General features: G+C 43.9%; 1 protein-coding gene and 1 pseudogene across 7 annotated transcripts in view; both read left to right on the top strand.

Moving 5' to 3' along the window:
* The window catches only part of GLYR1 (glyoxylate reductase 1 homolog), a 41,009-nt gene that overhangs the window by 22,145 nt on the left and 2,467 nt on the right, over positions 1-16,397 (top strand). For 4 of the 7 annotated variants that reach the window (XM_053557359.1, XM_053557356.1, XM_053557361.1 and 1 more), the window contains 6 exons: positions 2,160-2,259; positions 9,201-9,311; positions 10,091-10,192; positions 10,892-11,054; positions 11,336-11,515; positions 11,843-11,967. In XM_053557359.1, coding sequence (XP_053413334.1) covers positions 2,160-2,259; positions 9,201-9,311; positions 10,091-10,192; positions 10,892-11,054; positions 11,336-11,515; positions 11,843-11,967 — 781 coding nt within the window. Of the gene's footprint in view, positions 1-2,159; positions 2,260-9,200; positions 9,314-10,090; positions 10,193-10,891; positions 11,055-11,335; positions 11,516-11,842; positions 11,968-16,397 lie in introns of all 7 variants that reach the window. The other 3 variants (XM_053557358.1, XM_053557362.1, XM_053557357.1) reach the window with 2 other exon arrangements.
* Positions 2,268-9,194, top strand: LOC128562423 (eukaryotic translation initiation factor 2 subunit 2-like; annotated as a pseudogene).

Genomic DNA, 16,397 nt, shown 5'->3' with positions numbered 1-16,397 from the left:
TCCAGAGAAAGGAGCAGAGAGGACACTTGGTCCAATGGTTTTCAGACTTTCCTCTGCCTCACAGTCCCCTAGAAGGCAGCTTGTCATACTGATTGGTGGGCCCTACCTCTAAGGCTTCTCAGTCACCAGGTTTGGGTTGGAGCCTAAGAATTTGTGTGTGTGTGACTTTTTGATTGTTTTGTTTGTTGGAGCCAGGATTTCTCTCTTGTCACCCAGGCTGGAGTGCAATAGGGAATTCACAGCTCACTGCAGCCTCATACTCCTGGGATCATGTGCTTTGGGAGGCCAAAGTGGGAGGCTCACTTAAGGCCAGGAATTTGGGATTATACTGGGCAACCTACTGAGACCCTGTCTCTATAAAAAATAAAAAATAGGCTGAGTATGGTGGCTCACATCTGTAATCCTAGCACTCTGGGAAGCCAAGGCAGGAGGATCACTTGAGCTCAGAAGTTCGAGACCAGCCTGAGTAAGAGCTGGTGGTGTCTGTTTCTAAACATAGAAAAATTAGTCAGGCATTGTGGCAGGCACCTGTAGTCATAGTTACTCAGGAGGTTGAAGCAAGAGGATGGCTTGAACCCAGGAGTTGAGGTTGCTGTGAGCTAGGCTGATGCCACGGCCACCACACTCTAGCCTGGGCAACAGAGTGAGACTATGAATGAATGAATCAAACAATCACCAGGTGTGGTTGCATATACCTGTAATCCCAGCTATTTGGGAGGCTGAAGCAGGAGGATCACTTGAGCCCAGAAGTTCAAGGCTTCAGTGAGCTATTATTGGGCCACTGCACTCCAGTCTAGGTCACAGAGCAAGACCCTATCTCTAGGAAAAAGGACATCATTTCATGTATATCCATGTGTTTAAGTGTGTGTGTGTACAATCAGGAAAATTGCACTATCCAGATAGCTGTGAATGACAAGATGCCACCCTGTTTTTAAGCCTTGGCTTGAAACTTAGCGGGCAAGGGGACCTAAATTGGTGAGGAGGTGGTAGGTTCCCTTTTCAACATTTGATTCAAACAACTTAGTACAGACTGGGACGGGTAGAATGTGAGCAGTGGGTATTTCAGCCAAGATCCGGTGAGCCTCTGAGTGGAGAAGCCCATTTGCAAAGGTCACTGTAGAGGTGAAACCAGAAGACCAAAAATGGAGGAGGACATCAGGTTCAAGGTAACAGAGCTGCAGAGGATGGCCAGAGCCAGGAGGGACTGAATTGAAAACACACATGGTGTGGTCAGAAATGAGGAAAGAGGTGTTCTTTAGCCACTGTCACACACAAGGAAAGGTAAAGACTTGCAAGAACCAAAAAGATGTTTGGGCAAGATAAAAATTATCTATCAGAGTGTGTAGAGATAGCAGTAGTAGCAATCAGCCGCCAGTTCTCAGGGTTGCAGGAAGGAGCAGGAAAGGTGAGCACAGCAGACAGTCTGAGCATTTCTGTCACAGAGGGTTGGGGTGTACCTGTAGGTAGAAGGGCTGGTGGAAAGGCAGGAGGTTTGGGAGAGGCAGATGTGGGAAGTGGGAAGAACTTTTGGGACTGGGAAAGATTGGGTCCAATGCTGGGGCAAAAGACTTAGCTTTGGAGAGCAGGGACAGGGTCTGCCTCTGCTAACAACAGGAAGACTGGAAGTAGATTAGGTGAGAGCTGGGAAACCTGTAGTAGATAGGAGGTGAAAACTGATCCTGACTCCTACAGTTAAGGACATTATCTGACTGCCCAGCTTACTTCAGTGACTTGTTATGGATCTAGAAGTGCTCTAAAGTTCACCTAAAAGTCTAGCACACAAGGTGGCTGATTAGGAAGCCATTTCAAAGGCTAACACAAATGTCCACTTTCTCACTGGAATGGCACTGTAAGTTCAGACCCTCTATCAGAGCAGCAAAGGGACTTGGAAGAGAAGACTTGCTCTGAACCCACATCATTTTTCTCTGAGGATTTAGACATGCTCACTTATATCTAGGAACACCTTTAGACTCAGGGCATGATAAGGTGCATGTGGATATGGTGCCCCTGGCTCTACAGACATAGTGTCAGCACACTGGGTGCTGTTTCTGACAGTCCAAGATTCTCCTCCCCCCAATTTTATGAGGGAGCCAGCCTTACGCTGCATGTCTTTACCCCGTCCCTCCCACTCCACCCTGATAAGTCTTTCTCTGTTTCAGGATAGGCTTTTTGGGCCTTGGCCTCATGGGAAGTGGCATCGTCTCCAACTTGCTAAAAATGGGTCATACAGTGACTGTCTGGAACCGCACTGCAGAGAAAGTAAGCATTCAAGAATGGTGCTTGTCAGATGGGGGAGGGAGAAACTCGAAAGGTAGTCGAGTTTGTTGTTTATGCTAACCTGTGCAGTAGCATAGAAGCCAGGCTTTTAGTCCAGCAAGTAAGAGATGTAGATGTACAAGCTTAGGATGTCACTATAAAAACTAAATGTTTGGCTCAGCACCTATAGCTCAGTGATTAGGACGCCAGCCACATACACAAGGGCTGGTGGGTTCAAACCCAGCCAGGGCCTGCTAAACAACAACGAAAACCTAATGGCTCAGTGCCTGTAGCTCAGTGGCTAGGGTTCCAGCCACATACACCAGACCTGGTGGGTTCGAACCCAACCCAGGGCCACCATACAACAATGACAACTACAACCAAAAAATAGCCAGCCATTGTGGCAGGCACCTGTGGTCCCAGCTACTTGGGAGGCTGAGGTAAAGGAATCACTTAAGCCCAAGAGTTGGAGGTTGCTGTGAGCTATGACAGCACAGCACTCTACTGAGGGTGACATAGTGAGACTCTGTCTCAAAAAATAAAAAATAACTAAATATTTCACGTTACTCAGGGTAGCTCATGTTAGGTTTTTGTATCCTTTTTTCCATGCATGTGCAAATATATGCCTCTATATAGTGAACACCATTATGGAGCATTGGGATAGATCTGCTTTGTTCTTTTTCGTGGCCGCCTTGTACTCTGCTCTTCCTGCTGAAGAGTGTGATGTTTCTATCTGTGCTGTCCAGTGCCATAGCCACTAGCCACATTTAGCTGGTGAACATCTGAAATGTGTCTAGTATAACTGAAGAATTATATTTTTAAGTTTTTTTTCACTTAATTTAAATAGCCTTATGTGGCTAGTGGCATTGTATCCGATAATGTGAGTTTAGAAGTTCTCAACCTAAGGTGGTGGTCCATGGCTTTGAGAGGTTTGTGTATGCCCAGAAATGAAATTCCAAATCTGTAAATGAGCACCTGTGTAATGGGGAGAGGCCAGGGCTCTCATTAAGTTCTCTTCCAAGAGAAGGTGTAGAACCATAGTCTGAGTACCAAAAAACTAAAGCACTGTACCTTACATGAAATAAAGGAAAAGAAACTAAAAAAAAATACCAGCCTCTTAAAAAATATTGTGTAATTGAGCATGGATTAGTGAAGTGGGCAAGCCCAGCTGTATGTGCACAGGAGGTGCCACTAGAGCCCTGTGGGACCTGAGATGGGGTGTGATTGCCAAAGGAGGTGTTGGAGCTATTGACCTGGAATTTAAAATGTCCAAGCATAGTAAAAAATGTACTTCAATAGAATAACCTCCTTTTCAAGAATAACAGGGAAAAGGTTGGAGCGTCGGAGAAACTTAGAGAAAGTAGGCACCAAGGCCATGCTCAGGCGTTTGGGCTGCAGGTGCTGAGCATTGGGCAGGCACCGTGAGGACTTGAGTCAGGAATGAGCTCTCCAAGGCCCCACTGGCAGGATTCATTTTATGATTTCAGACATTTTCTGAGTCCCTGGTACTGCTGAAGGCTAGGGTAACCAGGAAATACAGGCGTACATACTTAGTAAATATTATTGTTAGAAAACCAATTAATCGCCCTTTCTCTGATGCAAGAGCCTGGTGCGGTGGTGGAAGAGGTATCAGCAGGATCCATGCTGCTGCCAGGGCTTGGGGCTGATCCGTCCGAGTTCTCATCCATGCTGAGCCCACTCGAACCGCAGCCATGTTCAGGGACGAGATGATTTTTGATCATACTATGAGCAAGAAGGAAAAAAAGAAGAAGCCCTTTATGTTAGATGAGGAAGGAGATGCCCAAACAGAAGAAACCCAGCCCTCAGAAACAAAAGAAGTGGAGCCAGAGCTGACTGAGGACAAAGATATGGAAACTGATGAAGAAGACAGTAGGAAAAAAGATGCTTCTGATGATCTAGGTGACTTAAACTTCTTTAATCAAAAGAAAAAGAAGAAAAAAACAAAAAAGATATTTGATACTGATGAAGCTGAAGAAGGTGTAAAGGATCTTTTTTTTTTTTTTTTTTTAATGAGGAAGGACTTTATTTCAGCCAGCAGGGTGAAGGCACAGAAGAATTTAAAATGGCCACACTCCCTGACTGGCTCAGTCTTCTCCTTTTTATCCTTAGTCAAAAAGTTTTGGTCCACAGGTACCCTTCTCATTGGTCAGTTTGAATCAAGCTGGAGAAACAGGCTCTGGCTTTTACAGAACCATAGGCTTTTACAGAAGCAGAAGCAAGCATCAGCCTCCAGATCCCAGGAAATGAAGTTTTTACGAATTCCTAAGAGCTGAGTCACCACAGGGAGGACCTTGCAGGTGTATCCTTGGGGTCTCCTTGAGAAGACCTGTTCTCTTAGACCTTACGTTTTTTGAGTATCCTCTTTCACTCTGGGCTCACTGCCGCATTTCAGCTATACTGACTGATAAAGCTAATTGTTAGGCCTAGGATAAAGTGGAAAAATACCAGTTAACTCCTGGCAAATTTCTAGGCCACAAGCCCGCAACAAAATGGAGTAAGTCTGGTTGGTATAAAGGATCTTAAGATTGAAAGTGATGTTCAAGAACCAGCTGAACCAGATCCTTGACATTATGCTTGGCAGAAAAAGAAGAATGTTAAGTTCCCAGATGAGGATGAAATACTAGAGAAAGATGAAGCTCTAGAAGATGAAGACAGCAAAAAAGATGATGGTATCTCATTCAGTAACCAGACGGGCCCTGCTTGGGTAGGCTCAGAAAAAAACTATACATATGAAGAGTTACTGAATCGAGTGTTCAACATCATGAGGGAAAAGAATCCAGATACGGTTGCTGGAGAGAAAAGGAAATTCGTCATGAAACCTCCACAGGTCATCCGAGTAGGAACCAAGAAAACTTCTTTTGTTAACTTCACAGATATCTGTAAACTATTACATCATCAGCCAAAACATCTTGCATTTTTATTGGCTGAATTGGGTACAAGTGGCTCTATAGATGGTAATAATCAGCTTGTAATCAAAGGAAGATTCCAACAGAAACAGATAGAAAATGTCTTAAGAAGATATGTCAAGGAGTATGTCACTTGTCACACATGCCAATCACCAGACACAATCCTGCAGAAGGACATCCAACTTTATTTCTTACAGTGTGAAACTTGTCAATCTCGATGCTCTGTTGCCAGTATCAAAACTGGCTTCCAGGCTGTCATGGGCAAGCGAGCACAGCTCCATGCCAAAGCTAATTAATTTGCTGATCACAACCAGTTTTGCAAAATGTGATGTGGAGATTTGGCTGGACCGTTTGCCATCAGAGTGGATTTACCATTGTATTAAAAACAAAATAAAAGCTGCCAAGTTCTTTGGTGAGTGGCTGATTGGTCTGAAATCCTTGCAAGATGCCTATGCTCAGACATACTCATTGCCTACTTTAACACCTGTCAGAGAAATGTGATAGGTGGTACGGAGGTGCTTTTTAAAAATTGTTCATGGACTTCTGTAAAATGCAAGATAAATTAAAGTTATTATAACAGTAAAAAAAAAAAAAAGAAGAAGAAGAAAGAAAGAAAACCAATTAATCCTGTGATATTCTCCATGGAATTTTTTAATGGGTCTTCATAAAAACTATTCTTGGTTCCTAGCAACCACTTGCTGCACCACATTCTGTCCCCTCCCATCAAAAAGGCATCTGTAAAGGTCTCTGACCATCACTGAGATAGTGGGTAATCATTCTTCCCCCCATATGCATGATATTTAGAAATAAACCTTTCTCTTACTAAAAAAAAAAAGTTGTTCTTGGCTGGGTGTACTGACTCACACCTGTAATCCCAGCACAGGAAGGCTAAAGCAGGAGGATTGCTTGTGGCCAGAAGTTTAAAACCAGGTTGAGAAACACAGTGAGACTCCATCTCTATACAAAATTTTAAAAATTACCTGGGCATAGTGGTACTTATAAAAAGTTTGAAAAATTACCTGTGCACATAGTGGTACACATCTGCAGTCCCACCCTCTTGAGAGGCTGAGGCAAGAGGATCACTGAATCCCAGAAGATCAAGGCTTCAGTAAGCCATGATTGCACCATTGTACTCCAGCGTAGGTGACAGAGTTAAACCTATCTCAAAAAAAAAAAAAAAAAAAATTCTGGTTCTTTTGGAATAATAGGAAACTAATTTCAGAAAAGGAAGAATAATAATAAGAACCCTCCCAAACAGAGGTGAAAGCATAACATAATGCTACTTCACTGCAAGGCTATAGACCTTGCAAGTAAACTGAGCAGCCACAGGCGTGTCCAATAAAGGCTGCTCATTTCGAGTCAGTAAGACAGAGTGAAGAGTTGCTCAGTAAATTGTGTTCCAGATGACTGGTTAGAAGTTTGAGAAAATACATGCTAATCTCACTTACTACCTACAAAAATATAATCCAACTCAATTACTAAATTTTTTTTTTTTTTGGGGGGACAGAGTTTCACTATGTCATCTTCAGTAGAGTATCGTGGCGTCACAGCTCACAGCAACCTCAGTCTCTAGGGTTTAAGCAATTCTCTTACCTCAGCCTCCCAGTAGCTGGGACTACAGGTGCCTGCCACAACACCCAGATGTTTGTTGTTGTTGTTGTTGCAGTTGTCATTGTTTAGCAGGCCCTGGCCGGGTTTGAACCCACCAGCCCCGGTGCTTGTGGCTGACGCTCTGACCACTGAGCTACAGGCACTGAGCCTCAATTACTATTTTTTTCTTTTTTTTTGGATTTTTGGCCTGGGCTAGGTTTGAATCCGCCACCTCTGGCATATGGGACCAGCGCCTACTCCTTGAGCCACAGGCGCCGCCCATTAAATTTCTTTAAAGGAAAAACATGAAGAAAATAAAATTAACATAGATCTTTCTAAACTTAGACACGATAAAAAATCACTGAAGATATGGGTGGTGCCTGTGGCTCAGTGAATGGGGTGCTGGTCCCATGTACTGAGGGTGGTGAGTTCAGGCCCAACCCTGGCCAAACTGCAACAATAAAAAAAAAAAAAAATTAAAAAAATCACTGAAGATAAAAAAAGATCAGTAGATTTTTTTTATAATATCTCCAAGAAAAAAATAATATATTTTATTACAGAAAAGGAGACAATAAACAAATGCATGAAAAATGTTCAGTAATCATAAGGAGTAAATACATCAAATAAGTCATTTTTGGCTACTAAAATTGTCAAATAGGAAAAAATTTAAATTTGTTTATGGATGCTTATTTGTTTTTAAATTATATACTCAGTGTTTGTAATCTGAGAGCTTGCTGATGGTCATTATAAAGTAACACAGTTCCATTGAAAAGTGATATGTCTACGTTTGTTAAGAGCTTGAAAACCACTGACAAGGCTGGGCATGGTGGTTCATGCCTGTGATCCTAGCATTCTGGGAGGCCAAGGCAGGAGGATTGCTTGAGACCAGCCTGGGCAACCTGACAATACTCTGTTCCAATTAGTTGGACGTGGTGGTGGCCACTTATATTTCTAGCTACTTAGGAGGCTGAGGCAGGAAAATCACTTGAGCCCAGAAGTTGGAAGTTGCTATGAGCTGTGATGCCACTGCATTCTACCCTGAGCGACAGAGTAAGACTCTGTAAAAGTGTAAAACCATTTGGAACTTGTTTTATGGAGACCTAAATTCAAAACAGAAGTTTTGTATGGGAAGATGTTTGTTGATGTCACTTTGATTAAGATTGAACAAGGAGGCCAGGAACAGTTGTTTACACCTATAGTCCTAGCACTCTGGGAGGCCAAGGTGGGTGAATTGCCTGAGCTCAAGAGTTTGAGACCAGCCTATGCAAGAGGGAGACCCTGTCTCTTAGGCCGGTGTCATATCAGGTGCCTGTAGTCCTAGCTACTGGGGAGGCGGAGGCAAGAGAATTGCTTTGAGCCCAAGAGTTTGAGGTTGCTGTGAGGTATGACACCAGGCACTCTACCACTGGCAACAAAGTATTAAACACAGGCTAGATATTAATCTGTAGGGGAGCCGTCAGGTAAATTAAGTTATGTATCTCTCAATGAAATACTTAGCAGTCATCCAATATAAACAGTAATTATGAAAGACTATAATATGGATAAATATGAATCATACAAAATACAAAATGTTGGAAACAGTAGACCCACATTATTCTAGTTACATTTTCAAATGTTTGTGGAAAAAAGGAAATACACCAAAATATCAATAATGTGTTTTGTTATGGGATATTCTCAATGATTTTACATATCAGAAAAGTTAGTACTTTTAGACCCCCCCCAGAAGTTGTAACTGGCAGCAGTGTGGAGAGAGCGTAGAAACAAATGGCAGGGGTCAGTTGTGGTGGCTCACACCTATAATCCTAGCACTCTGAGAGGCTGAGGCAGGTGGATTGCTTGTGCTCAGGAGTTTGAGACCAGTCTGAGCAAAAGTGAGACCCTGCCTCTAAAAATAGCCGGGCATTGTGGTGGGTGCCTATAGTCTCGGCTAGGAGGCTGAGGCAAGAGGATGGCTTGAGCCCAAGAGTTTGAAGTTGCTGTGAGCTACGATGCCATGGTACTCTACCAAGGGTGACTAAGTGAAACTCTGTTTCAAAAAAAAAAAAAGAAAGGAACAGCAGGCAGGAGCTGGCCTCCACATCCAGCCCTGTCCCACATCCCCATCATCTGCTGATAGCCCAAAGGGCCGAGGATAGGGACTTCTCACACTCAATTCTTCCCACAGCAAGACCTTCAGCAGACATTTGTCTTGTGCTTCCTGTTTAATAGCACATTGTTTCAGGCACTCAGTATGCAGAAACACAACAAACTAAGAGGTGTTTCTTAGGAGACCCTGTCTACTTCTCCAAAAGTAGGACATCCAGTCTGGTAACCTAGCCTCCTGCTTTGGGTGGCTGGCCAGGAGAGCTGGTCAGCACCTTTCTGGTCTAGCTGGCATGTTTGTGGTGCACTGCCTGCCACTCACGTTAGGATCTGTGACTTTTGCAGTGTGATTTGTTCATCCAGGAGGGGGCCCGCCTGGGAAGAACCCCCGCTGAAGTTGTTTCAACTTGTGACATCACTTTCGCCTGTGTGTCGGATCCCAAGGCAGCCAAGGACGTAAGGATCCCCTCCTTTCCCTCAGCGACTCAGGTCACAGCCAGGAGAACTGGCTGGCCTCCCCTTCTCCCCTACACATTGAGTGAGTGTCTGCATATGGGGGGTTGAATTTTCCATGTAGAGGCCATCTCCCATTGTGAGGGGTGTTTGCATAAATTGAATACAGACTTCCTTTAATTCAGAACAGGGAATGAAAACTACTGGGGTTCTGAGGTCTGTGCTGAAATGGTGCTTGAACTGGCTTCATATATTCATGTCGAGCTGGAAGCTTTGGAATTGAGAGTGCCTTTGGTTCAAGTGCCAAATTCCTATGTTTAATACAAAGAAGCCCTCAAAAGTAGATAACGAAGTTCAGTCTTAAATGCAGGCGGGGGCGGGGGGGGGGGATTTAAAACACAAATGTGTAAAAATAAAATAAACAAACAACTCCGAAAAGAAAGGAAAGCAGGCACCTTTTGTCTGGGTGCCCGTAGCTCAGTGGTTAGAGTGCCAGCCCCATGTACCAGAAGTGGCAGGTTTGAACCCAGCCCGAGCTTCCTAAACAAACAAACAGAAAATGCACACATACACACTTCTTTTTAAAGATAAATGGAAGCATACGGGAAGTACTTTGCCTATCTCTTGCTTAATTAATTTCTCTTCCCTTTTTGTCCTTAATGGTTAACTTGTAATCAGAAAATGAGCCAAAAAAGCAATAGGATTCTGATCTTAGGTCTATAGGGGCTTCTGAGCATCTCTCTGGGAGCCTGGGCTATTGCTTCTCCCTTGTGTCCCCACAGCTGGTGCTTGGCCCCAGTGGTGTGCTGCAAGGGATCCGCCCAGGAAAGTGCTACGTGGACATGTCAACGGTGGACGCTGACACGGTCACCGAGCTGGCCCAGGTAGCTTTGTTCAGGCTGGCTCTTCAGCATCTTTTCTGTTGGAGCCCAAGACTCAGGCTGCCCATGCACAAATGTAGGCAATTTGATTACTCTAGCACCAAAACTGGAGAGAGAAGAAGGAAGACCAGTGACCTTGGGACTAGCCTATCTTCACCCTCTCCCTTCAAGGTTGCAGCTGATCTGACCAGCAGAGTTGCTACACAGCCAAGATGGGTGTTAGGCCTTGGAACTGCTAGCCTTATGATGAGAAGCAAGCCAGGCCACCAGCATGGCCTTTTTGGTTTAAGCAGCTGTCTGCAGTTGATACTAGCAAAGTACCCCTCTTCCTTGAGCATCTGAGCCAAAGAGTACTGACATGACCCCTTATCCTCTGGAGGTAGTCAGAGAAGGGAAGTGTCCGTGGGCAGTATGTTTAGCAGAGCCATTAGCATGGTCGTGTCTGAATCTATTTTTAGTCTTTGTAAGAAATTCAGAGTTAGTGGGAGCCCATGTGGAGACTCCAGCTTCTCTCCTGTTACTGCCTGTCTGAACCTCCACATCGTTAGTCCATGGGTCTAGTCGTTGGCTTTGGGACCTCCATGTGGGGGCCACATGCTCCCACCCTCTAGCTTTGGAAGCTGCCCAAGGACATTCCTTGCTCCCTGCCTGGAGAGCTGTGTGAGAAGCAAGACTTCCAAAAGGTGTAACTTTTTTTTCCAGGTGATTGTGTCCAGGGGGGGCCGCTTTCTGGAAGCACCAGTCTCAGGGAATCAGCAGCTGTCTAATGATGGGATGTTGGTGATCTTAGCAGCTGGAGATAGGGGCTTATATGAGGACTGCAGCAGCTGCTTCCAGGCAATGGGGAAGACCTCCTTCTTTCTAGGTAATGTGCCTGCTTACCCATCAGGCCTGGGGGTGACATTCCCCCTGTACCACACTGATTACAGCATCAATACCATGTAGCTTCTCTGCCAGGGGCCCCAGGGGAAGGTTTCCTCTGACTTGCATAGTCAGTGCCTGGAAGGAGGAAGAGCCAGTCTGTCAGGGGCAGGTGAATGGGGCCTCCCCTGGGTGCAGAAATGGGTCTGAGCAGGAGCAAGGGTGGGCAGAGAGGCTTTTCCTGGGAAATCTTGGGTTGTGACTGTGACTCTTTGCCCTGGGCAGGTGAAGTTGGAAACGCAGCCAAAATGATGCTGATTGTGAACATGGTCCAGGGAAGCTTCATGGCCACTATCGCTGAGGGGCTGACCCTGGCCCAGGTGACAGGCCAATCCCAGCAGACACTCTTGGACATCCTTAATCAGGGACAGTTGGCCAGTATCTTTCTGGACCAGAAGTGCCAAAGTAAGTTGCCTTTGGTCCTCCTTCTTGCATTTGATTTTTGATTAGAGCTGGGGAACCTGGTCAGACAGTTACCAAAGAACATTTCCTCTGCAGGAGTTCATTAGGTGTGAGAGATGCCCATAGTCAGAGGAGATCCAGAGACACAGTGGGTGGGATTTGGGGACACAAGCTGGCAGCTCAGCTCTTGAATGTCTGAGGGTATAGGAGGGGCCAAGAGCGCTTGCTACTTACGTGTAGAATTGCTGGGTATTGAACCCTGGTGGACTACAGATGAGTTTTTATTTAAGGTCCTTGTATATCTTCTGATAAGTGGCTTTTTCTTCTCAGATATCCTGCAAGGAAACTTTAAGCCTGATTTCTACCTGAAATACATTCAGAAGGATCTCCGCTTGGCCATTGCACTGGGCGATGCCGTCAACCATCCGACTCCTATGGCAGCTGCAGCAAATGAGGTAACTTGGAGAAAGATGAGGCCCAAGTACCAGGATTCTTCAGTTTCTTTCTCTTTTATTTCCTTAACTCTGTTTAATTTCTTTGCTATTTTTCTAATCCCTTAAGATGGAACATTAAGTCACTAATTGTAGGCCTTATTTCTTTATAACATGAGCATTTAAAGCTATAAATTTCCTCTGAGCCATGTTAGTTTCCCTTATGTTTCTTCTTTGACCCGTGTTTAAAGGTTTTTCCAATATTGACTTTCCTAGATAACTAATGGCAATTGGTTTTGGTGGTATTTTTGAGACTGTCGCTCTCAGTAGAGTGCTATGACATCACAGCTCACAGCAACCTCAATCTCTTGGGCTTAAGCAATTCTCTTGCCTCAGCCTCCCAAGTAGCTGGGACTACAGACATCTGCCACAATGCCTGGCTATTTTTTGTTGTTGTTGTTATTGTTATTTGGCAGGCCTGGCTGAGTTCAAACCCACCAGGTCTGGTGTATGTGGCTGGCACCCTAGCTGAGCTATAGGCGCCAAGCCATGGCTATTGATTTTTAATTTATTTCTGTATGGTCAAAGAACATGCCCTGTATGTACTTTACTTTTATGGCAGATGATCTGTCTTGGTGGATGCACCATGTACTTAAAAAGAATGTGTGTCCTGCAGTGGCTGGGTGAACTGCTCTGCCTGTGTCAGTTATGACGAGACAGTTGGTATTTTTTACATCTTTATAAGCTTTATATCCAGCTCTTTTTATTATTATTTGTTATTTTTTGAGACAGTCTCAGTCTTTTGCCCTAGGGTTGAGTGCTATGGTATCATAACTCACAACAACCTCAAACTTTAGGGCTCAAGCTATCCTCATACTTCAGCTTCCTGAGTAGCTAGGACTGCAGGCAGCAACCACAACACCCAGCTAATTTTTCTTTTCTTTTTTTTTTTTAATTAGAGATGTGGGTCTCACTCTTGTTCAGGCTGGTCTCGAACTTCTGAGCTCAAGCAAACCTATCTCAGCTCCCAGAGTGCTAGGATTACAGGCATGAGCCACCACAGCTGGCCCTAGTCCTTTCAATTCTTGAGAGAAGGCTATTAAAAATACTCCAACTAGAATTGTGAGATTGTTGGCTTCTCCCTTTAATTCTGCCCATTTTGCCTAGTCTTTGAAGGACTTATTTAGGCTCCCAGCCAGCCACTTATGATTGTTCTGTCCTCCTCATGAGTTTCTCCTTTTGTCACTGAAATGACACTCTTGATCTTTGTCTTCAAGTCTGTTGGTAGGCATTGTCCCAGCTGCTACAGCCTTCTCAGGCTTACTGTTTTAGTGATGCATCTTTTTCTCTCCATTTCTATCTCTGTCTTTATATTTCAATTGGGTCTTGTGTAGACAGTCTGTAATTGGGACTTGAATTTTTGTCTCTTCAGACACCATCTGCCTTTGGATTGGAGTATTCAGTTAATTAGCATTTTTTTCAAATGATGTATTTATTACACATGCATTTAGGAAAACAGTTTTTTAGGGTAGAAGCTCAACTTAGCTTGTCTTGATAGAAATTTAATCTTTACAAAAACCAGCTGAGCAATAGTTTCATTACCATACAATTCCAATAAAAGGGACATTTTGTAAAACACATATATGAAACATACATATTTATATTAGAGGCTATATCTCATAAGTGTTACCAGCTGAGAAACATTCTGACTCAAGTATTTATAGGTTTCAAGTGGTTTCAACAAAGAAAAAACAAAAAACAGTACTATTCTTTTCAGACTTGTCTTTTCATAGTTTAAAATCTTTTATTTCTGAGGCCAGGTGCCATGGCTCACACCTGTAATCCTAGCACTCTGGGAGACTGAGACAGGTAGTTTGCTTGACCTTGAGCTCAGGAGTTCAAGGCGAGCCTGGGCAAGAGTAAGACCCCCCCCACCTTTACTAAAAATAGAAAAAGTAACCAGGCATTATGGCAGGTACCCATAGTCCCAGCTACTCAGGAGGCTAAGGCAGGGAGGATTGCTTAAGCTTAGGAGTTTGAAGTTGCTGTGAGACATGACATCATGACTCTCTACCCAAGATGACAGAGTAAGATTCGGTCCCAAATAAATAAATTAATTAATTAACAAACGAATGAATGAATAAAATCTTCCATTTCTGAATTTCAGTTGCTCCATTTCGTTCTACTTGTAGATTCTATCTCAGCAGTGGAATCCTTTTGTGTTTTGTAACTTTTACTGGTTATTTCTAAAGGGTTTCACATATGGCTTGGGCTGGGAAAGCTGCTCTTTTTGGTGGTTCCCAAGTTCCCTCCACTCTGAATCTGCAGAATTCACCGGTTTGGAAACAGAGTTTTTGGTTAATTTCTCAATGGAGCATGGTGCTTTCAGGCCACTTGGATAGTTGAATTTAGTCTGTACAGTATGAGGAGCAGATGTCGGGAATGCAAGATTAGCATGTTAACATTCAGTAGCTATATTGATGTAGTTGGATTTGGAGCGAACCATTTTATCATTTCTGTTTGTCACCTTTGTTTTCCTGTTCTTCCTTTCTGAAAGTCTTCTTTGGGGTTGTTTAAATATGTTTTAGAATTGCATTTTTAGGTATCTATTGGCTTTTTTACTTTGCGTCTGCATTATTTTTTTTTTTAGTAGTTACTCCAGAGATTGCAACATACATCCTTCACAGCCTACTTAATCTTGTACCACAACCCATAAAACATAGAAACTTTGCAACCTTGTAGAGCCATCTTCCACCTCTCCCCTTGTCCTCTGAGGCAGGTTTCTCAGCCTTGGCACTGTACACCTTCTGGGGTGGGGAGGCCATCCTGTGCACTGCAGCATGCTTCCCAACATCCCTGGCCTTCACCTGCCAGATGCCAGTAGCACCCCTTCAGGAAACAGAAATAGTCTTCAAACTCACCAGGTGTCCCCTGGGGCAGAAGTGCCACACATTGAAAGCCCCTGTAAGTGAGAACACCCCCACTTCGAGGTATAGATGTCATGTGCGTTACATCTGCCTTTTTCAGAACCCACCAATGTTAAGATTTTTTGCTTTAAGCAGTTACATATATTTTAAAGAAACTTAGAGAAAAATTTCACATTTCTCTGGATTTTCCATTTCCAGTGTTCTCCATTCCTCCCTAAGACAAAGTTGTTCTTTGATGTTATTTACTTTCCATTGGGAGAACTTTCTTTGAAATTTGCTATAAAGCAGGTCTACTAGGGACAGTTTTCTTCTATCTTTAAGTGTCTTTATTCCAGCCTTCATTCTGAGTTGACAGTTAGACCTGAGCTGTAATGGACCCACATTACAGCTGTGGGTGTCTGTGGCAGGTCTATATATGTATTTTTTTAATTTAAATTTTACAGCTAGTTAGTAAGAGTGATCCATATGTCCAGCCACATTGCCCTCAGCATGATTGGTTGCCGTGTTGCTTGTTGATCAGTGGCCTTTTATTCTTTAAAGATGGGATCTTCTTTTATTTTTTTAAAGCAGAGTCTCACTCTGTTGCCCAGGCTAGAGTTCCATGATGTCAGCCTAGCTCACAGCAGCCTCAAACTCTTGGTTTCAAGTGATCCTCCTGCCTCAGACTCCCAAATACCTGGGACTACAGGTGCTCATTATAACACCTGGCGAAATTTTCTGTTTTTAGTAGAGACAGATCTTGTTCTTGCTTAGGCAGATCTCCAACTCCTGAATTAAGCAGTCTTTCTGCTTTGGCCTCCCAAAGTGTTAGGATGATAGGCGTGAGCCACCGTATACAGCCTAGAATAGTCTTACTCTATTACCCAAACTGGACTCAAACTCCTGGGCTAAAGCACCCCTTCTGCCTCAGCCTCCTGAGTAGCCAAGATTATAGGAGCATAACACCATGCCTGGCTTGAACAACATCTTTTTAATTTAATTCATATTTACCTAGTATCTCTGAGTCAGCTGCTAATTGTCAGGCATTGTTAGCCTCTGGGGATACATCCGTGTGCAGCTTACTCCTTCTGTTTCTGTGGCACTTAGGTTTTAATGGAACGAGGTGCAGGATAAGCACCTAAGCATTTAAACAAGTAAGAATTTCAGGCCGGGCTCAGTGGCTCCCACCTGTAATCCTAGCACTCTGGAAGGTTAAGGCAGGTAGATCACCTGAGCTCAGGGGTTTGAGACCAGCCTGAGCAAGAACAAGACCCCCATCTCTACTAAAAACAGAAAAACTAGCCAGGTGTTATGGCAGGCACCTATAGTTCCAGCTACTCAGGAGGCTGAGGCAAGAGGGTTCCTCTGCCCAAGAGTTTGTGGTTGCTGTGAGCTGTGACTACACAGTACTCTACCCAGGGTGACTGAGTGAGACTCTTGTCTCAAAAAAAAAAAAAAAAAAAAACAAGAGTCTTGTTTTTTCAGAGTATGAGAAATACAGAGGTAGAGGTAAAGGGAGAAGTGGTGGACATGGCAGCTACTTTAGAC

Source organism: Nycticebus coucang, chromosome 12 (genome assembly GCF_027406575.1).
Source record: "Nycticebus coucang isolate mNycCou1 chromosome 12, mNycCou1.pri, whole genome shotgun sequence".
Lineage (NCBI taxonomy): Eukaryota > Metazoa > Chordata > Mammalia > Primates > Lorisidae > Nycticebus > Nycticebus coucang.
The sequence above is the reverse complement of the archived record's forward strand: the minus strand, read 5'-3'. Positions and strand labels throughout refer to the sequence as shown.